The sequence below is a fragment of the Nyctibius grandis genome, chromosome 6 (genome assembly GCF_013368605.1).
Source record: "Nyctibius grandis isolate bNycGra1 chromosome 6, bNycGra1.pri, whole genome shotgun sequence".
NCBI classification, from domain to species: Eukaryota; Metazoa; Chordata; class Aves; order Nyctibiiformes; family Nyctibiidae; genus Nyctibius; species Nyctibius grandis.
This window is the reverse complement of record NC_090663.1, coordinates 384,709-406,835: the sequence shown is the minus strand read 5'-3', so window position 1 is coordinate 406,835 and position 22,127 is coordinate 384,709. Positions and strand designations below refer to the sequence as shown.

The following is a 22,127-nucleotide window of genomic DNA, read 5'->3' as shown; positions in this document are numbered from 1 at the left end:
CAATGGCTAATGACCCTTGCTGAGAAGAAATGCTTCCTCATGTCCAACCTGACCCTCCCCTGGCCAAGCTTGAGGCTGTGTCCTCTTGTCCTATCACTAGTTGCCTGGGAGAAGAGGCTCTTGGAGGTGGAGAACCACAACTCCAGCCCCACTTTTCCCAGCAGACCCACAATAAATCATGCCCTGGGCAAAGACCTTCCCCTCGTCACGGCTTCAAAGCGCAGGAGAACACAAAGGGAGTTGGCACACGGCGTCTCTGCACTAAAACGGGGCTTCTTGGCTCACCAAAACCCTTTTATTTGTTATTTTGACCCGTGAAAGCACAGGTCAGGGTTAGAAGGAAGAAGGTGCTGGAAAAAGCATCCTCCCCGGGGCCAGGCTGATGAGGAAAACACGCTTGTTTTCCCTTCGAGCCGCAATATTTTTAAACAGCTTCTTTTTACGGGGCGTGCTCGGCGCCGACAACATCTTGATGGAAGGGGAAGCGGCCGGAGCGCGGGGCGGCGCGGAGCCAGGGGCTGGGGACGGCGGGGACGGGGCTGCCCGGGACGGGGACGGTCCCCAGAGCCTCCAGGGGGTGGTAGCCCTGGGGTCCCACCAGCCCCTTGTGCTTGGGGCACCTCGGTGGGCTTGCACCCAGGTCCCACGGCACCCTCCATGCCCAGGCTGTCCCCTGTGGGGTCAGGGATGGGGATGGGGTCGGGGATGGGGTCAGGGATGGGGTCAGGGATGGGGATGGGGTCAGGGATGGGGATGGGGACGAGGACGGGGTCAGGGATGGGGTCAGGGATGGGGATGGGGTCAGGGATGGGGTCAGGGACACGCTCACCTCGTTCCATACGGGGTTCACGTTGTTCTTGATGACTTTAGTCTTCTTCTTCACGCCTGCAGAGAGGAACACACACGGCTCAGACCAGCTTCACCGCCAAACCACGGGGAACGACCCCAAAACTCCGGTCCCCCCCTCGTGCTCCCCCTCCAGCGACACCCGCAGCTCCGGGGAGCAGGATGAGGCCCCGCTGGTCACACAGGGGCTGGGCTGTGGTGTGCACAGATGGGCTCCAGGACCCCGCTTCCAGCCCCAGCCCTGCACGAGCCTTGCTGGAAAACCCTGGGGAGGTCACCTCGCTGGGCCGTGCCTCAGTTTCCCCATGAGCGGGGCACAGAGGAGGCTCCCAGGCGCTGCTGGGGGGGTTTTGGGGCTGGAAGGTGCTGCGGGGGGACGCAGCCACCCTTCTCCCTCCACCCAAAGCTCAGCACGGCCCCAGACAGGACCCAGAGGCGCCAGGACAGGGGTCGGGTGCTGGCACACCCCAGGAGCCCCCCACAGCCGCACCCCGAAACCACGACCCCCCATGTCACAGCGGCCAAGCGCCCGCCGGGCCCCGAGGGGCCACGTCACGGGAGGGGACGGGGGAAGAGGAAAAGGAAGAGCCGAACAATAGCGGTGACTCAAAGCCCGGGGGACACCGGCCCAGCGCCCTGCAGGGCCCTACAGTGTCTATAGGTACCCCTATAGCGTCCATAGGTACCCCTGCAGCGCCTATAGGTACCCCTGCAGCGTCCATAGGTACCCACACAGCAACCACGGGTACCCCTATACCCCTACAGAATCCATAGGTACCCCTACAGCATCCACAGGTACCCCTATAGCGCCCACAGGTACCCCTGTAGTATCCATAGGTATCCCTACAGCATCCATAGGTACCCCTATATGTCTATAGGTACCCCTATAGCATCCATAGGTACCCCTACAGCATCTATAGGTACCCCCACAGCAACCATAGGTACCCCTATAATGTCTATAGGTACCCCTATAGTATCCATAGGTTTCCCTACAGCATCCATAGGTACCCCTATAGCGTCCATGGGTACCCCTATAGCATCCATGGGTACCCCTATACATCTATAGGTACCCCTATAGCATCCATAGGTACCCCTATACCCCTACAGCATCCATAAGTACCCCTATAGCGTCTACAGGTACCCCTATAGCATCCATAGGTACCCCTACAGCATCCATAGGTACCCCTATATGTCTATAGGTACCCCCACAGCAACCATAGGTACCCCTACAGCAACCATAGGTACCCCTACACCCCTACAGCATCTATAGGTACCCCTATAGTGTCTATAGGTACTGCTATAGCATCCATAGGTACCCCTCTACAGCATCCATGTGTACCCTTATACCCCTAGAGCATCTATAGGTACCCCTATAGCATCCACGGGTACCCCTACAGCATCCACGGGTACCCATATACCCCTACAGTGTCCATAAGTACCCCTATAGCGTCTACAGGTAACCCTATAGCATCCATAGGTACCCCTACAGCATCCATGGGTACCCCTATACCCTTACAGCATCTACAGGTACCCCTACAGCATCCACAGGCACCCCTATACCCCTATAGCATCCATAGGTACCCCGATAAAGTCTATAGGTGCCCCTATAGCATCTATAGGTACCCCTATAGCATCCACAGGTACCCTGCAGCGTCCATAGGTACCCCTATACCCCTACAGCGTCTATAGATACCCCTACAGCATCCACAGGTACCCCTATAGCATCCACAGGTACCCCTGCAGCGTCCACAGGTACCCCTATACCCCTACAGCATCTATAGGTACCCCTATAGCATCCATAGGTACCCCCACAGCGCCCATGGGTACCCCTATAGCATCTATAGGTACCCCTACAGTGTCCATAGGAACCCCTACAGCATCCATAGGAACCCCCACAGTATCCATGGGTACCTCTATACCCCTACAGTGTCCATAGGTATCCCTACAGCATCCATAGGTACCCCTACAGTGTCCATAGGTACCTCCACAGCATCCATGTGTACCCCTACAGCGCCCATGGGTACCCCTATACCCCTACAGTGTCTATAGGTACCCCTACAGCACCCACACAACACCCTCGAGTTACGGCACGTCCCCTCCTCACTCCTCATCCTGGAGAGCCCCGAACCCCCCACACCCCCTCGGGATCAGGATTTGGCCACCAAGAGCTGGTTTGGATGGAGCCCACCCGGGCGAGCAGCCAGCACCCACCGCGGGACGGACACACGAGGGGTCGCGGGGCGGGCGGCAGGAAAGGCTGCGTCAGAAGCCGCTCGTCCCTTTCCTTAGGGTTTTTTTTGGGTTGGTTTGGTTTTTTTGGGCTAAAAATGGACATTTCCCAACTGCCGGGAAGCGGCTGCTAAAAAAAGCAGCGACATCCTCCAGCGAGCGCTTTCGAGGTGCAACAGCAACGCTCCCCCTCCCCGGGACCCCCGTCCTCTGGGGACACCCCCCAAATTAAGGGATTAAAGGGATTATTCTTATCAATGTCATATTAGTCATTAAGAGAGAGAGGACCCACGTCCTGCTCTTTGCCAGGGCTCCTGTCACCATGACTGTCCCCAAGTGTCCCCCCCCCAGGAAAAATCCCAGAGGCACCAGCATTTCTCCCTGTCCCACAGGAATGGGCTGCAGGGGGTGGGAATTTGGGGAGGATTTAGGACAAGGAGAGAGTTTAGCAAAGCAATAATCCTGCCCCCCCCCACCCCAGCCCGGATTTTTGGGGGTCCCCTCACCTCGAAAAGTCAGACTGGCCACCGGGTCACTCTGCTTGTCCCCTTTCTCCAAGTTAGGGAGGTGGGTGGCTCGTTGGAGCAGACACCGCAGCATGGTTGAGAGGTGGAGGAGGGTAGGGTGAAGGCAAGTCAGGCTGAGCGCCGGGCAGGATCTGCCCCCCCCTCCTCATCCTCCATCACCGCCTCCTCCATCCTGGCCCTCCCCGAAGGGTGGAGGAGGTGGTTGGGCAGCGAGGAGCGCCTCGGAGAGGCTGCGAGGGAGGATGCAAGATCCAGGAACCAGGGATGGGAAATAAATCACTGGGATTCAGGGATGCTGCGAGCTCCAGGAATGCTCAAGCACCAGGATCTGGGGATGCTGCAAGCTCTGGGGTTGGTAAATAAATCACCAGGATCTTGGGATGCTGCAAACCCCAGAGATGGGAAATAAATCACTGGGATCTGGGGATGCTGCGAGCTCTGGGGTTGGTAAATAAATCACCGGGATCTGGGGATGCTGCAAGCCCCAGGGATGGTAAATAAATCACTGGGATCCAGTGACACTGTGAGCTCTGGAGTTGGTAAATAAATCCCCAGGATCTGGGGATGCTCAAAGCTCTGGGGTTGGTAAATAAATCACCAGGATCTGGGGATGCTGCAAGCCCTGAGGATGCCCGAGCACTGGGATCCAGGGATGCTGCAGGCCCCAGAGATGGTAAATTAAATCATCAGGACCCAGCAATGCTGTGAACCTCGAGGATGCCCAAGCACCAGGATCTGGGGGTGCTGCGAGTTCTGGGGTTGGTAAATAAATAAATCACTGGGACCTGGGGATGGTGAATCACTAGGACTGGGGGATGCTGCAGGCCCCAAGGGTGCCAAAGCACGGGGACCTGGGGATGCTGCGAGCTGGAGGTGACCGAGCCCCTGGAGCCAGGGCTGCTGTGAGCTGCAGGGGAGCCTCAGCAGCAGGACATGGGAGATGTCACACGCGCAGGACCCTGGTGACACTGGAGCACCGGGACCCTGAGGGTGATGCACCCCAGGGACGCAGAGCACCAGCACCCCGGGGATGGTGCAAGCTGGGGAGCTCCCAGACCTGGGGGTGCCACAGCACTGGGGACACGTCAGCATGGGGGACACGGGGGGGGTCCACAGCACCCTACAGCACCCGTGGCTGGGGGCCACGTTCCCCCTCCCTGTCCCCCAGAGCAGAGGCAGGGGCTGTCCCCTTGTCACAGGGACACGTCGGGGAAGGCAGAAGCTTCCCACGGCCATGACAGTGCGCGGGGACGCGGTGACAGTGGGACAGGGACCCCCGTGCCACGAGGAGGGTCACCCCCAGCCGCAGAGCCAGGCGCAGGGGGGCTGACACGCTGCCCCTCCTCTCCTGCTCTCAGCAAGCCCCAAAAAGCCGCTTTTTCACCCCAAGGGCACCCCAAGCGCTGTGAACAACCTGCGACCATCACACGTGGCCTCGGTTCTCCTGGCACCCCTCGGGGGGGGAGGCCTGGGGACCCCGCAGGCTGGTTCCTCCATGGCCATTGTCACCCCCCGCCAAGGAAACCCCTCCCGACCCACGGACACGGCGTGGGGGGGGGGGGTCAGGGGGTGTTGGGGTCCCCACCACCCACCCGGCCCCGTGGCACACCCGGAGGCCCTCGTGTGGGACCCCCTCGCCCACGGGGGTCCTGGGGAAGGGCAGGCGCCGTCCTGCCCCCCCCCCAGCCGCCATCACCGCCCCCCCCCGGGCAGAAGAAGAGTCCAGAAATAGCCTGGGCTGCTGCTGGTGCTGTCACCGCTCTGCTATGTCCCCCCCCCCGCCATCTCCTCCCCCGGGGAAGGAGGGAGCCCAGGAGGGGGGGGGAGGCCGGGGGGCTGCAGGGTGCTGCATGGAGGGGTGGGGGGGGCTGCATGGAGGGGTGGGGCTGCATGGAGGGGGGGGCTGCATGGAGGGGGGGGGGCTGCATGGAGCGGGGGGGGCTGCACGGAGGGGGGGGCTGCACGGAGGGGGGGGCTGCACGGAGGGGGGGAGGCTGCATGGAGGGGGGGGGGCTGCATGGAGGGGGGGGGGCTGCATGGAGGGGGGGGGGCTGTATGGAGGGGGAGGCTGCATGGAGGGGGGGAGGCTGCATGGAGGGGGGGAGGCTGCATGGAGGGGGGGGGGGCTGCATGGAGGGGGGGGGGGCTGCATGGAGGGGTGGGAGGGCTGCATGGGGGGGGGGGCTGCATGGGGGGGGGGGCTGCATGGGGGGGGGGGTTGCATGGGGGGGGGGCCTGCATGGAGGGGGGGGCTGCATGGAGGGGGGGGGGGGGCTGCATGGACAACGCTCGTGGTCTGGGGGGGGCACAGTGGGACCCCCCGGGGGGGGGGCAGGGGATGGATGGGGGGGGGCTGGAGATGCAGGACCCCCCCAGCGCTTGCAGCCCCCCTCCGGGACAGAGCCCGGGACAACCCCCCACCCCCCCGGTGCAACCCCCCCGCAGCCCCCCGCACACCCACCTCCGAAGCCCACGGAGCAATACGCGTCGCTGATGTCGGCGTCCGGCGTGCGGACATTTTCCGCGTGGAGGATAAAGACGCGGAGCATCGCCCCGGCCCGGCCTGGCCGCCCCCCTCCCACCGCCTCCCCCGCCCGGTACCCACCGCCCCCCTCCCCCGGTACCCGCCTCTCTTAAAGGGGAACGGCCGCGGCGACCGCTGGATGCGGCCCCGGGGCTGGGAGACCCCCCCCCAGGGCCTTGGTGGATGGATGGGGGGGGGGCTGGGGGCTGGCACCCCCCCCTGCAGCAAGGGCAGGAGAGTGTCCCCCCCCCATGGGGACCCCACGGGGCTGGGAACCCCCCCCAGACCCCACATGGGGTTTGGCCCACCTGGGGGGGTCAGTGCTGCAGGGCTGGGAGGGTGCTGGAGGGGCCCTGGGTGCAGCCCCAGCCCCTCACCGTGACGCCAGGCCTGGGGGGTGCTGGAGGGGCCCTGGGTGCAGCCCCAGCCCCTCACCGTGACGCCAGGCCTGGGGGGTGCTGGAGGGGCCCTGGGTGCAGCCCCCAGCCCCTCACCGTGACGCCAGGGCCAGGCCCGGGGGGTACTGGAGGGTCCCTGGGTGCAGCCCCAGCCCCTCACCGTGATGCCAGGCCTGGGGGGTGCTGGAGGGTCCCTGGGTGCAGCCCCAGCCCCTCACCGTGATGCCAGGCCTGGGGGGTGCTGGAGGGTCCCTGGGTGCAGGCACAGCCCCTCACCGTGACGCCAGGCCCGGGGGGTGCTGGAGGGGCCCTGGGTGCAGCCCCAGCCCCTCACCGTGACGCCAGGCCTGGGGGGTGCTGGAGGGTCCCTGGGTGCAGCCCCAGCCCCTCACCGTGATGCCAGGCCTGGGGGGTGCTGGAGGGTCCCTGGGTGCAGGCACAGCCCCTCACCGTGACGCCAGGCCCGGGGGGTGCTGGAGGGGCCCTGGGTGCAGCCCCAGCCCCTCACCGTGACGCCGGGCCTGGAGGGGGCCAAATCTACCTCCGGGGTGGGAGAGCGGGGGTCCGGGGGGGCTGAGCTACGTGCAGGGTGAGCCCTATGGCACCCCTCGGCGTGGCACAACGCAGGGCCCCCCCCCAAGAGGTGGGTGGATGCAAACCCCCCCGGGACCAGCCCGTCCCGGTGCTGAGCGGCTCCGGTGGGTGTGTGGGAGCCGTCCCCTGCCTCAGTTTCCCCCGCTGGGGGATGGGAGCCCGGCTCCTTTGGGCACAGCGGTGACAGGTGGGGACAGCCACAGCCCCCGGCTATTTCGGGGAGGTTATTTTTACCCCTGGGTTTCCCAGCAAGCGGCTCAGCGAGGTCCCTCCCTCCACCCCAGCCAGGCCAGGACCCCCCTTCCCTGTGCCCCCCCCCCCACTGCTCGGGGCTGCCGCGCTCCCACGCTCACCCCATCGCTCCCATTTACCCTCTTTGCCTTTATCTGAACCCATTGCCCACCCCTCCCGCTGGGCCCTGACCCACCACTGCGCGGGGGGCGGCCGCCGAAGCGGAAACCCCGCGGAAGCGGCAGCGTAATCGCATTTGGGTGAGACATAATTAGCGGGGAGGTTACAGCCGAGGGCACTCGCAGGAGACAGCACAGCCCGGCCACGGGGTCCCCCTTATCCCCCTCCCACACCTCCATCCCCTCCGCTCCCTGCGTGTCCCTCTGATATTTACAGAATCAACCAGGTTGGAAGAGCCCTCTGGGCCCATCGAGTCCAACCCTTGCCCTGACACCACCATGGCAACTAGACCAGGGCACTAAGTGCCATGGCCAGGCTTTTCTTAAACCCCTCCAGAGATGGTGACTCCACCACCTCCCTGGGCAGCCCCTTCCAATGGCTAATGACCCTTGCTGAGAAGAAATGCTTCCTAATGTCCAACCTGACCCTCCCCTGGCCAAGCTTGACCCTACAACCTCCCTTCAGGTAGTTGTAGACTGCACTAAGGTCACCTCTGAGCCTCCTCTTCTCCAGGCTAAACACCCCCAGCTCCCTCAGCCGTTCCTCGCAGGTCAGACCCTCCAGACCCTTCCCCAGCTTGGTCGCCCTCCTCTGCACTCGCTCCAACACCTCAACATCTCTCTTGCAGTGTGTGGGGTTGGTGTGGCCCAAGTGTCAGACCCGGCACTTGTTCCTGTTGACCCTCACGCCGTTGGTCTCGGCCCATCGATCCAACCTGTCCAGACCCCTCTGCAGACCCTTCCTACCCTCCAGCAGATCCACACTCCTACCCAGCTTGGGGTCATGAAAACCAGCACCAGCTCCTTCTGTAATGGTGTTTGTGGGTTTTTTTAACCTTGTTTTTCCTAGATTTCATTTATTCCACATCACACTGCGGGGACAGGACTTTATTTTCCTGAAATCCCCCGGTTAAGCAGCCCCCACCACTCCTGGGTCTTCACCTGGTTCTGCCCGAGACGTTCTGGTGTCTCAAAGGGAAGGGCCAGGCACAAAGGCTCCTCCCGGCCAAGGTGATTTCTCAGCATCTCTCTAGGAAAAGCTGCTCCTGGGAAAGGACGGAGAAATCCGAGGACACAAACAGAGCACGGGGGGCTCGGCTCGTCCCCAGCCCTCGGTAAACCCAGCACAGGCGAACTGGGACTAAAGCGTGTGGCAGAAGCAGGAATGAAGAATGTTTAGTCTGGAGAGAAGGAGGCTGAGGGACCTGGGGGGGTTTAGCCTGGAGAAAAGGAGGCTGAGGGGAGACCTTCTCGCTCCCTACAACTGCCTGAAAGGAGGGTGTAGCGAGGGGGGGTCGGTCTCTTCTCCCAGGTAACAAGTGATGGGATGAGAGGAACCGGTCTCAAGTTGTGCCAGGGGAGGTTTAGATTGGAGATCAGGGACAATTTCTTCATGGAAAGGGTTGCCAAGCGCTGGCACAGGCTGCCCAGGGCAGTGGTGGAGTCCCCATCCCTGGGGGGGTTTAAAAGCCGTGTAGATGTGGTGTGAGGGACACGGGTCAGTGGTGGCCTTGGCAGTGTCAGGTTTACAGTTGGACTTTATGATGTTAAAGGTCTTTTCCAACCTAAATGATTCTGTGATTCTATAAGTAAATCAGCCTTTATTTGTAAATTAAAATTTAGGCCAAATGAACTTTCAGTTTTGTTACCAATCCTCACCAGGAGGGTCCCTGCTCTGGGGCAGCACGGACCATGGGGAATTTCACCTCCCGAGAGATCTCGGGAAGGAATTAAAATAATATATCACACCACACACAGTCCCCTGGTGGTAACTATACAGTAAGAACATTTATTTCATGTCGACACCTGTAAAAGAAGTCTCTCCCAAGTCAGATGATTTGATATACAAACCAAAGCCACCAACGTTTTTCTTTTAGTCTGTCTATACTGAGCTCAAATTTATACAACATGAAGCTTGTTCCTGAAACAAAATTACAAATTAAATCATAACAAAATACACAAAATTGACTGGACCCTAAGTGTAATTCACTGAAAGAGCTCTTCTTTCCTCCCATCACCTTGAACTCGGCTCTTCCCCATCGTTATCCTCCTCCTTCTGCTTGGCCATGAACTTCTGTGGGAAGAAGAGGAGACAGTGAGAAGGTACCACTAGGTTACTCCTCAGTCTGCAACAAGATCACGCTCTAAAAACAGCACAGGTTTAGTAATAGTCATTCAGTATTCACCACAGGCTGGGCATTCATCACATCCACCTTATACAAGTCTAAGTTTATAAATATCTTCCTGGTTTTCCACCCTCACCCCAGCACGGGGAGGGGCTGCCCCATTCTGGATATTAAGTATTTTTTATTACGAATTATCTTCTTCATTGACATTATTCATTAATTTACTGTTAAAACAATAACTATCTGCTTAGAGTTAAAATGCTTTTGCTGTGTCTTCAAGGAGTTAAAAATCTTGAGCCTCAAAATCCCTATGTGCTGTGATGGCTTAAAATCTGCCCAGGGGAAGCGTGAGAAGTGCTGGGGAAGGGTCTGGAGGGTCTGATCTCTGAGGGAGCTGGGGGTGTTTAGCCTGGAGAAGAGGAGGCTCAGAGGTGACCTTAGTGCAGTCTACAACTACCTGAAGGGAGGTTGTAGCGGGGTGGGAGTTGGCCTCTTCTCCCAGGCAACCAGCGATAGGACAAGAGGACACAGCCTCAAGCTTGGCCAGGGGAGGGTCAGGTTGGACATCAGGAAGCATTTCTTCTCAGCAAGGGTCATTAGCCATTGGAAGGGGCTGCCCAGGGAGGTGGTGGAGTCACCATCTCTGGAGGGGTTTAAGAAAAGCCTGGACATGGCCCTTAGTGCCCTGGTCTAGTTGCCATGGTGGTGTCAGGGCAATGGTTGGACTCGATGAGCCCAGAGGGCTCTTCCAACCTCATTGATTCTGGGATTCTGAGTTGTGACCCCAAACGTAAAAGCTGCAGCGTTACCTCCATGTTCTGCTGATGGAGCAGTGTCTTGCAGTGGTTTTTCACCGACGTTTCATCTGCGTAGAAGAGCGAGCAGATCTGACAGAAAAAGCCAGCCTTGGGGACCAGGTAATCCAGATCTGCAGAGACAGCACACATCACAAACAGGAACAAAACACAGCTTTGAAATGGCCCATTAACAAAACACAGCTTTCAAAAAAATTTAAAAAATCAGATTCCTTTAGCCAAATCTGTAGAATTTGTTATTACTGGAATTAGTTAGTTTTATTTTTTCAGTATTCAAAAAATCAGGCTTCTAATCCGAGTCCATCACCCACCTGATCTCAATAAACAGAGAACAGGAACTTTTCTGCCAATAGGGCAACTGACCTTCTGGATCTGAAGCTCACTGCACCAACCTCAGCGTCTTTTGGCCTTAAAAGTGGTTTATAAATAATTAATTTGCCAAGTTTAACCTCTGCCCCGCAGTGCATTATGCAAGGACTTGCTGTCACAGAGAATCTCACACGAGCCATCAGGCACGGAGTCATTATTTTCCTAGCAACTTCTTTTACAGGTCAAGTGTTATCAGCAGTTTCAGATAAAAGAATTTTAGATGAGGATCTTGGGATATATATATAAAAATATACACACATTAAAACCGTGTGAGCAGTTCCCTCATTTCTTTATGCTGAGAGAAAGCTGGTAATAAAACTCATCCCAGGATTTCCTGGCCTTGCAGCAGGAAAAGCACAGAGCATCTGGGGTGAGCAGCTTTGGGTTTACCTTTTGGAGCACTCTGCGTCTTTGATGCATCTGAAGAAGCCTTCTTCTTCTGCTTAGGCTCTGGTTCTTTCTCTCCTGATCCCAGCTGATCTGTTGGAGGCCACAAATGCATGTGTTAACCAGCCCAAACCAACACAACACGTTATCGGATTAACCAGCTCGAAGGAAAGATCAAAATCAATATTTTAAGATTTTTCTGGCGACAAGGAGCTTGACAGAGTCTCCTCTATTACAGGATGAACAACCCAGGGAGGTGGTGGAGTCACCATCTCTGGAGGGGTTTAAGAAAAGCCTGGACATGGCACTTAGTGCCCTGGTCTAGTTGCCATGGTGGTGTCAGGGCAATGGTTGGACTCGATGAGCCCACAGGGCTCTGCCAACCTGGTTGATTCTGTGATTCTTTTGCCTCAGATTTCCACTATACAGAGACCAACTAAAAATCACTTTTTTACTCTGTATCAAATGTATTTATTATCATTTGTCACTACCAGTTAGATCAGACACCAGCTCAAGGGCTTGGATATTTAAGAGGTCTTTTCAACTCGCTAATAAAACATAGAAAATATTCCGCATTTTCAGTAAATGCTTTTGTTAATCATGGGGAAGTTTATGTTCTACAACAAGATTAAAACACTAAACAATATTTAAATATTTTGGGGTATGAACCCGTCTCGAGGGTCGGTTATATATAGCTCTCCCTACTAGGCTCTGCCTTAGGCTTTCTTAACCCTTTGCTAATTCCACCCTACAGATGTTCTTCCACATCTTTTCCTCCAGACCCAGCTTGGAAGCTGTTACATCTTCACATCTGGGTGTCTATTCCACTTGACTTGGACCCTATAACTACTGACTATAAAAAATCTGTGTTAAGTAGTTTACCAGGCCTTGCATTAAAAGCGAGAAAAGAAACTATTTTCCCCAACTTTAGCCATTACAAACCCCACATGAACCCTTCAAATCAATATGCAGCTTAATTTTACATCAAAAGAAAGATGCATTGTAGAATGCACTCATAAAACATCCCACCTTCAGGCCGTTGGTCATGCTCCATCTCCATTTTTTCCCTCTTTCATTCATTTTCTCAAGGATTTGGGATTTTTCAGGTTCCCCTATTTGCTGCCAGGATCTTTGTGCATCTCCTGTGCCCTGTTATAAGCATCTCATTTATATTTCCCCTCTAGAAACTACAAGAGGTCCCTTACCTTTTGACTTTGAGGCTGCAGTCAGTTCTTCTCCTGGACTCGTATCTCCTAGAACTTCCATCTCCTCTGGTCCTGCAACAGCAACAATATCCTCCTCTTCTGGTCCTGCACTGGCAGCAGTTTCTTCTTCTTCTGGTCCTGCAACAGCAACAATGTCTTCATCCTCGTTCAGTTTTTTCCCGGGGAAAGTATTTTCTTCCTCCTCATCCTCCTCTCCAACTTCATCTACTGTAACAAAGTTTAGTTCCTCTTTGAGACGATTGAAATCGGCCAGAAAATCATCTTCATCTTCATTAACTTCATCCAAAGTCACCAGAGGGTTGTCTTCGCTGTCCTCTTGTATTTCATCCACTGTCACCAAAGCACTGGGATCATCGGGCACCTGCGAGGAAGCACCATCTCCAGCATCCTCAGCAGCCACCTTCTCCTCCTCCTTCTCTTTCAGCACATCCTCAATACTCAAGTCCGTTGGCTCGTTCAGGGGCAGCTCCTCCACTTCACCGATTTCATCCACAGTTACCAAGGGTTCGGCTTTCAAATCCTGCTCCTCAAAAACAGACCCGGGGACGTCTTTATGAGAACCGAGGTCCTCCTGCTCAGATATCTCATCCAAAGTCACGAGCGACTGCGGATCCTTCACTGCTTCTGACATAAGTTCTTCCTCTTCCATCACTTCATCCACCACAACCAGGCCCTGCGGGTCACTGAGCGCTTCTAAATTAGCAACTCCCATGAGCTGTGCGGTCACCTCCTCCTCCTCACCGATCTCATCCAAGGTGACAAAAGAGAGCTCGCTCTCAGCAACGATGGAGCTTTTCCCCTTCCTCCTCTTGGCACCAGGCTCCGAGGAGGAGTTGGTTTTAGCACCATCTTTTCTCTTTCCCCTCAGTGGATTTCGCCGCGTTTTCACGGGAGACTCGATCTCCTCTACGACCTCATCCACAGTAACAAACTCATCCAGGTTGAATGGGAACAGCTCTTCTTCCTAGAAGTGTAAAAATGTGAATGTAACAGAGCCTGACATCGACCCGGTGACACAAACACCTCAGGGTGCCTAATGGAAAATATCCACACGCTGAAGCTGGCTCAAGGGGGAAAAAAAATGCAATTTGAGGGTAGAAAAATATTTTCAGGCTTTCAGCCTCATGTGGAAGAGTTTTCCTTATCAGCATTTCATTAAATAAGCAGCTGTAATTCAGAAACCCAAAGCATTTTTCAAAACCACAGCGGATAAATAGATGAAATTTGTGTCTATGAAAAGAACGGGGCCGCTGCCCTCAATACTCGGGTATATTTTTGCACTCACTCCCTTTGTTTCTCTATCACCAACACACACAAGAAGATAATTTTCTTCTTTCTGTTAAGATCTGACTGGCCCCACAGATGCTTGCTGCTCCTCCTGTACCAGACAGTTATGGGCCACGGGGCAAGCTCCAGCCTTCTGGCAAATGCCTCACTGTACTTTTATGTTCAAGATGACAGAGCCCGACCCTTTCTACTTCTTAGTCAGTGGCATGCTCTTACTGGAGCGTGGCTTGCACCTAAAACTCCTCCCACCCTGCAGTCTGACTGTGCCAGCTTCCATCAGGGCTCACACAACGTGGGTCAGGGCAACCCCAAGCTCAAACCCAGGCTGGGTGGAGAATGGACTGAGAGCAGCCCTGAGGAGAAGGACTTGGGGGTGATGGGTGGTGAGAAGCTCAACATGAGCCGGCAACGTGCGCTGGCAGCCCAGAAAGCCACCCGTGTCCTGGGCTGCATCCCCAGCAGCGTGGCCAGCAGGGCGAGGGAGGGGATTCTGCCCCTCTGCTCCGCTCTCGTCAGACCCCCCCTGCAGTGCTGCGTCCAGCTCTGGGGCCCAACATGGACACGGAGCTGTTGGAGCGAGTCCAGAGGAGGCCACGGAGATGCTCCGAGGGCTGGAGCCCCTCTGCTCTGGAGACAGGCTGAGAGAGCTGGGGCTGGTCAGCCTGGAGAAGAGAAGGCTCCGGGGAGACCTTCTAGCACCTTCCAGTGCCTGAAGGGGCTACAGGAAAGCGGGAGAGGGGCTTTTGACAAGGGCATGGAGTGACAGGACGAGGGGGAACGGTTTTAAACTGAAAGAGGGGAGATTGAGATGAGATCTGAGGAGGAAATTCTTTGCTGTGAGGATGGTGAGACCCTGGCCCAGGCTGCCCAGAGAAGCTGTGGCTGCCCCCTCCCTGGCAGGGTTCAAGGGCAGGTTGGATGGGGCTGGGAGCAACCTGGTCTGGTGGAAGGTGTCCCTGCCTGTGGCAGGGGGTTGGAGCTGGATGGGCTTTAAGGTCCCTCCCAACCCAAACCATTCTAAGATTATAAAGAGGTAGAAGACTTCAGCCTTCCGTCCTCTTCTCACAAGCGTGACGACAAATAAATACCTCACGCAGGCAATCAGGGATCCAATTAATTCATTCTTTCTCAAACAAATAACATCCAACACCTAAAACCACCTCCTTTTAACACTCTCTTCTTGAACTCAGTTTCTCTTCCAAATGACTTGACTTTACAGCTTTATGCTCATAGTCTGTAACAACTAGTAGAAAAAATCCCCTCGGGAAGGACGCTGAAGATTCTCAGCACACACATGCACGCTTCCAAAATAATCTGTACTTTGAGTTCAGTCGTGGCTCCATCCTTACCTCCTTCTGCTTTGCACTGCTGCTAGTGTCACTTTCAGATGTTTTAGTATCGTCACCAACAGAAGCCTGCAAAATTAGACAGAAGTTCACGTGAAAGCAGTTAAGCCAAGTAACCTGTCCACAAGAGAAGAAAATAATTTGAAAATTCAGCTATTTTTTTTTTCCTTAATGAACTTTTTAAGTTGTTGCTTCTGAGCACATGCTTGGCAAACACAGCACTAAGCCAACCGTCAGTGGGAGAGTCCAGGCATACAAGTCACAGGTAATCCCTTGCTCAGGAGCCTCTTTTCAGTACCCAGTGTCTGTGCAGGACTTGACAAAGCAAATACCGGCTCACAGGAGGACAGAAAGCTCATTAATTCCCAGTCAGAACTAATCCAAGCACATAAAGTTATGACACTCAAAGACTCGTTTCAATAATACCTTCCTGCCATTTTTTTTTCCAACTTGTCTGTTGGCCCACACCAGCTGAGTGATTTATGGAAAAGGGAAGGGGAACATAATCTCCTGGTCCCATACTCAACATCTGGAGTTAGTTACTCATCAGGCACTTCCTGCCCTCCTCACCTTATTGCTGCTGTTGTCTGTCTTCATGCTGGATGATCTACTCTCTCCCTCTTGAGACTCTTTGGAACTAGCCCTAGATTCCACTCGCGAGTCCGTCTCTTGCTGAGGTGAATTCCTCCCATTGTCTCCCTCTCCATCAACAACACAACTTCTGCTCACTTCACATTGGCCGCTGCCGTCTCCCGGGCTCGATCGGCTGCCACCAGGGTGCAGATGTCCCTCTTCTTTTGATGCCATTTTCTTCTCCACCGCTGCTTGGCCTTGGCTCTCGGGTTTTGAAGGAGCTTTCTGCTCCCCTCCTTTACACAGGGAAGGCTCATTGCGCTGTACTGGAAACCTTGACTTTGATATATCTGGAAGAGACACCACTGCCTTTAAAATCATTTTACCAACAGAAGATTCCTTGACAGAAAAAGAGGAGTTTAACGGAACTGCTTTGTGGCTTCCATCAGGTTTTGCTGGTCCCGTTCCTTTATTTTGATGCGCTTTGATTAAACTCCCCTCGTTGCTCTCACTGACAGCGTTTGCAGCGTTTTCCACAGCAGCCCCAACCTTGGCCACAAATTTTTCCGGCTTCTTCTCTGCCTCTGCCCCAGTCTTGACCAAAAGCTTTTCAAGGTTCTCCTCCACAGCTCTTCCAACTTTGAGGGCAGACTCTTCTGGTTTCAGCTCTGTGTCTGCACCAGCTGCATCCAGTTTCTTCTCCGTGGCCACCCCAGTTTTAAGGACAGGTCTCTTCTCCGTTATCTGAGTTACAGGCATTTCGTGTTTGCTTTTCACAGCATCACAAAGAGGATTCTTTGCAGGAGCATCCAACTTGTCGGTTGTTGGTGTGACAACAGGTGACACCACCTCCACTGCAGCCGCACCAGAATCAGGGGGCACCGCTTCAGGGACGGCCCCTGCCAACTCCCCCGCTGCTGCTGGCTTCACGGCACAACCTGGTGGCACATCTTCAGCCTCGCCCACATCGGACAACTCTTCTGGTGGCTCAACGGCAGGAGCAGACAACGCTTCATCTTTAATTTCCTTCTCCAACGCAGATACAACAGCAGATGCAAACAGCTCTGGTTCACTATCATCTTTCTCCACCTTCTCCTCTTCTTTCTCCACACTGCAAGGCAGCAGCATCTCTTCTGACTTCACTTCAGACGACTTGGTATCAGCGATAGATGCCACAGGAGCTTCAACTCCAGCGTCCACCTTCTCCACAGACGTTTCCACCAGTCTCGCAGCAGATCCCCTTACCGCTCGTTCAAGGTGGGACTCCGAGGGCTCTATCTCGTCTTTGACATGAGAGATGGAAACGGGTCCGTCCTTTGCCACACTAGGCTCTACCGCAGGATTAGCAGCTGCTGTTTGCACCACTCCTGATCCCTCTGGATATTTTTTCAAGCCAGAGCTAAATGCATTTAAAAAAAACAGAAGAAATCAAACTATGTTGAGAATTCTACAGTTACCAGAAACCTCTTGACGCCAACGGTGGGGGGATTTCCTGCTGCATTAGTGCTTGTTGGAAACCTAGCCTAGAGTGTTAAAATGGTTACAAATATTGAGGCGAACGGCTGATTAGTTTTATGCTTCTCTTTAATCCACCTCAAGCCTCGGACACCTCCAATTACACTCCTTGGAGTCAGACCTCTCAAGGTAGCGCTCGCTACAGATGTGCCCCGTGACCTCAGCGCTGACATGAGCTCCTAAAATTTAGGTTCCCCTGATGCAAGGCAGACTGTGAATACACACAGCGAAAATAAAGCTTCAGTCTCCCTGTACAAAGGGGTTTGGTACCCGGGTTTTATGTCTGAAGAGAGCAGACTCTGCAGTCGCCAGCCTGGAGAACTCTTCCAGTAGCCAAGAGTCTGAAGTTGGTTCATTTGGGGTTTTTTTGGTTCAGGTTTGGGGGGTTTTTTGGTTCAGGTTTGGGGGAGGAGAGGGATTTTTTTTGTTTTTAAACTGCATTGCCCTCGCACAAGAGCGGGGAACACAATACATGCACAGAGGCTCCTCCTGGCCAGGCTCTGTTTTCACTGTGTCAGCTCCCAGGATAACAAAGCCCAAGATGCCAACGCAGAGGATGGCGTTTTTCAGGGACCTTGAGTTACAATAAGCACGTTATTCTTCTCTGAAAGAAAGAATCCTCCACAGATGATCTTGGGAGACACTGAAATTAGAGATGCCTCTGCCCCTTTTCCCACAAAGCTCATGAAAACAAGCACCCCAACACCTCATCATCTCTAGATGGGAAGGTGCCGCCACACCAACGCTGACAACCTCGTTAAGCGTCAAAACAAAGACAAAAGCAGCAAATGCACGTCGTTAATCAGTGGTAATGTGTGTAATTAATCAGGGGTTATGCACAATGGAGCAGCCTGCGCTATGGTTTCACAGAACCCATGTGTGTGACTGAAGGGTGCACGCTTGTGTAAACCCTCATGAAGATAAACTAGAGCAGAGAAGCTCTTTGGGTAACGCTCCCAGCACGATGTCAGCAAGAACATGGCAGGCTGGATCAGATGGGACACAGCGCTGACAGAAAGGTCTGGAAGTGGCCAGCTGCAAGGGTTAACGAGACGAAGACACGATACATGGAGGCAACAGAAGGATGAGAACAGGCACTCAGTTAACATCCGTGCTGTGCCAGCACAGCAAAACCACCAATCTCAAAGGGTTCCTCCGGACCCAAGGGCACTGTCCTCTGCTGCTACAAAATGGAGAGGAGAGAGAAGGAGGGATGTGAATTCTGCTCCAAAATCTCTTTCACAACACCAAAATTGGCAAGTGTAGGGTCCTGCACCCAGGGAGGAATAACCCCCTGCACCAGTACAGGCTGGGGGTGATCTACTGGAGAGCAGCTCTGCAGAGAAGGACCTGGGGGTTCTGGGGGACACCAAGTTCCCCATGAGCCAACAATGTGCCCTTGGGGCCAGGAAGGGCAACAGTGTCCTGGGGTGTGTGAGGAAGAGTGTGGGCAGCAGGTCGAGGGAGGTTCTCCTGCCCTTCTGCACGGCCCTGGGGAGGCCACACCTGGAGGAACTGTGGGCAGTTCTGGGCCCCCCAGTTCAAGAGAGACCAGGAGCTACTGGGGAGAGTCCAGCGGAGGGTACGGAGATGGTCCGAGGGCTGGAGCATCTCTGCTGCGAGGAGAGGCTGAGGGAGCTGGGGCTGTTCAGCTGGAGAAGAGCAGACTGAGGGGGGATCTGATCAACGCTCACAGATACCTCAGGGGGTGTCAGGGGATGGGCCAGACTCTGCTCAGTGGTGCCCAGCGCCAGGACAAGGGGCAACGGGCACAAGCTGAGACACGGGAAGTTCCATCTGAACATGAGGAGGAACTTCTTTGGTGTGAGGGTGCCAGAGCCCTGGCACAGGCTGCCCAGGGAGGGGGGAGTCTCCTTCTCTGGAGATATTCAAACCCGCCTGGACACGGCCCTGTGCGACGTGCTCTGGGTGCCCCTGCTTGGGCAGGGGGTGGGCTGGGGGATCTCCAGGGGCCCTTCCCACCCTTAACCACTCTGATATGTCATGACTGTGCATCAGGACACCTGCAGCATGCTACGAGGGCACTGCTCCCCTGGCAAAGCAGCAAAGCCCCCGTTTTGGGGCTTGGCAGGAGCGCTGGAGCGTGGGTGCTCCCAGCGGTGCCCCACAAAACGCTGGGCATCTCCTTCAGAGCCCAAGCAGCTCAACCCACAGTAAGTGAAGTCTTGCAAAAGAAAAGCAGCCTCACTCGCTCAAGCACCACACTCATCTCTAACAGGCTGCTCAGACCTGTAATCAATTTAAACTTGTTACTCGCCAATGTCTGGGGTAACTGTGGCTCACGAGTATTTAAGCAGTCAGGGCTGAGCTGCTTTTTATTCCAGTTTACTGTCACAACACAGAAGATATTCTGCCATCAATTAAACATCGTGTTCCGAAAGCAAAAGCATTTCAGTGCATTTTCTCTTCTATTTCAGCATCCTACAGACCACCGACACTTATGTGCAGCGAAACTTGGGTCGGTCAGAGCACAAAGGCAAAAGTCCAGCTCTGAAAGCTCAGGTTTGTCACCCATGTGTAGAAAGCTCAATGAAATCCAAGCTCCAGCACCTTGCCCCACTGTACCCCACAGCCTGTTAATACATTTTTTGCAGGGAATGGAAAAATGTCAGTGAACACTGGAACCATACTCTAACTACACAGGGAGTAGCACATGTATTAGCCTCTACACAACTCCAATGAGATATCAGTTTCTGAATCCTCAGGACTTTATGTCTTCTGTCTGTGCCTTCCACAAAGTGCTGGTGGTCTCCAAACTACACTGAAGGATTCAAATCAGACTGTTAAGCAGTAGAAGGAGAGCTCTGCAGAGAGGAAGAGTGAGCCTGATGAAGCATCAAGGTGCCTGAAATAACACTTAAAAGACCTGTTGAAAAGAGCAGAGGAGTTGGGGTAAGCACGTGGGTCACCTCAGCAGCAAGGTCAGGTGAAGGACCTACCCGGGCTGGACAACCACCGAGCTTCCAGAAGCATTCCAAGGTGTTCTCAAGATCACCTCATCATCCCCAGCAACGCAGCGGGCAGCCCCTTCTGCTCCCCCAGTTTGGCTACTCCTTCCCTCCCCAGAAACACGTGACGAGGGGCTTCCCATATATAACAATACTGAAGATATTTTCTGCTGGGATTCATGTAAGAGCCACTGGTTTTGATTAATTATCATCGTTAGCTAAAGCCCACCAGGCTGGAATCAAAAGGTTACCTGCTTGTCTGCCTGCGTGTGAGTCGGAGACAGTTTAGAAACTAAATGCTTCCAAAATTGAGTAGGGCCTGAGCAGCAGTTTCATTAAATTAGGAATGAAGGAATAAAGCTTAACTTCACTTTTGGAAGAAACAGGTTTCAGAAATATAGTAACAGTCCATGACAGTATAATGGCATTCCTTGAAATTGAAGTTTAGGACCTTTATTACACAGTTTTATGGGTTTTTTAATGATAAAACTTATCCAAAGATATGGATTTGAGTCACAGAAGGTGTTTTAAGTCGTATTTGTTAACAAGAACTCTTATAATGAACTATCCATTTATAAAAGCAAACATAATCAAGACTCTAAACCCAACAGTTACTCCACAATTAAGAGATTTTACTACAAGCAATGTCTGTAAAACAATTTGAAATGGCACATACCAAACCCACCATTTCCCATTTCTAGGTTCTGATGTTAATATAGCATCTAACCAGGTTTTTTAAATCCATTCAGGGACCTGTATCGCAGCATGAAGTTGATGTTAAGAAGTTAAACAAGGAAGTTTCAGTTTATTTTTAGCATTTGGAAACAGAAACAATCAAGCCAGGTGCTCTGACAGAGGAAAGCGCTGTAGGACGAAATAAAGCAATCGCTTCCTGGTTAAATGCAACAAAAAATGGTCTTACCAACACGTACATCCAAACATGCTTTCCAGGACCTGGGGTAGAATCCTGGCCAGATCAGTAAACAATAACAACTCGACACAAACTACACAGAAAACAGGATTTCACCCCGTTTGTTCCCCAGGTTTCAAAGAAATCACAGACATTACAGCTCTACACGTCCTGCACACACAGAACACGCAAAGGCTTGGAAGAAGCAGGTCCCAGGCGATGGATCCCCCAGCTCAGAGATGGCTCAGCAATCTGCTCCATCTCCAATATGGGTTCCATGAACAATTTAAATAAATTAAAACACCCTTAAACACTCGAAAGGCATACCTTCCTCTGCTGGGGTCCTCTGGCTTCACCTCTTTTTTCACAACTTCAGCCTGAAAGGCAAAAACCAGGGTTCAGGATCTCGGACTTTCACAGAATCCCAGAATCAACCAGGTTGGAAGAGCCCTCTGGGATCATCGAGTCCAACCGTTACCCTGACACCACCATGGCAACTAGACCAGGGCACTAAGTGCCATGGCCAGGCTTTTCTTCAACCCCTCCAGAGATGGTGACTCCCCCACCTCCCTGGGCAGCCCCTTCCAATGGCTAATGACCCTTGCTGAGAAGAAATGCTTCCTCATGTCCAACCTGACCCTCCCCTGGCCAAGCTTGAGGCTGTGTCCTCTTGTCCTGTCGCTGGTTGCCTGGGAGAAGAGGCCGACTCCCACTCCACTACAACCTCCCTTCAGGTAGTTGTAGACTGCACTAAGGTCACCTCTGAGCCTCCTCTTCTCCAGGCTAAACCCCCCCAGCTCCCTCAGCCGTTCCTCGGAGGTCAGACCCTCCAGACCCTTCGACTACAGGACAACTACACCTTTCTGCTTTCTGTTATGTAGAATAAACTTGTGGAATAAATGCTACATGAAATAATGTCTTCTGACAACCAGACAACCACGAACCACCCAAGCTCAGCTGCTGCCACAGTGGGTAGTGCAGGTCCAAGCAATCCATAAAAACCTTGAAAACTCAGTGTTGAAATCTCAGTCTCTTTTCTGAAGGCATTCTACGACCTCATTTGAAGACTATCACTA

General features: G+C 54.1%; 2 protein-coding genes across 2 annotated transcripts in view; both read right to left on the bottom strand.

Annotated features, from left to right (window-relative positions):
* The window catches only part of DYSF (dysferlin), a 107,499-nt gene extending 101,313 nt beyond the window's left edge, over positions 1 to 6,186 (bottom strand). Inside the window, 2 exon segments of the mRNA XM_068402998.1 lie at positions 830 to 885; positions 6,064 to 6,186. Of these exon segments, the coding sequence (XP_068259099.1) occupies positions 830 to 885; positions 6,064 to 6,151 (144 nt within the window). The 5' untranslated portion in view covers positions 6,152 to 6,186.
* Positions 6,187 to 9,289: 3,103 nt separating this feature from the next.
* ZNF638 (zinc finger protein 638) overlaps positions 9,290 to 22,127 on the bottom strand; it is a 60,478-nt gene continuing 47,640 nt past the window's right edge. Inside the window, exons 20-26 of the mRNA XM_068402997.1 lie at positions 21,379 to 21,428; positions 15,655 to 17,056; positions 15,088 to 15,153; positions 12,431 to 13,415; positions 11,229 to 11,318; positions 10,464 to 10,582; positions 9,290 to 9,602 (exon numbers count right to left, since the gene is read on the bottom strand). Coding sequence (XP_068259098.1) covers positions 9,543 to 9,602; positions 10,464 to 10,582; positions 11,229 to 11,318; positions 12,431 to 13,415; positions 15,088 to 15,153; positions 15,655 to 17,056; positions 21,379 to 21,428 — 2,772 coding nt within the window. The 3' untranslated portion in view covers positions 9,290 to 9,542. The remainder of the gene's footprint in view (positions 9,603 to 10,463; positions 10,583 to 11,228; positions 11,319 to 12,430; positions 13,416 to 15,087; positions 15,154 to 15,654; positions 17,057 to 21,378; positions 21,429 to 22,127) is intronic.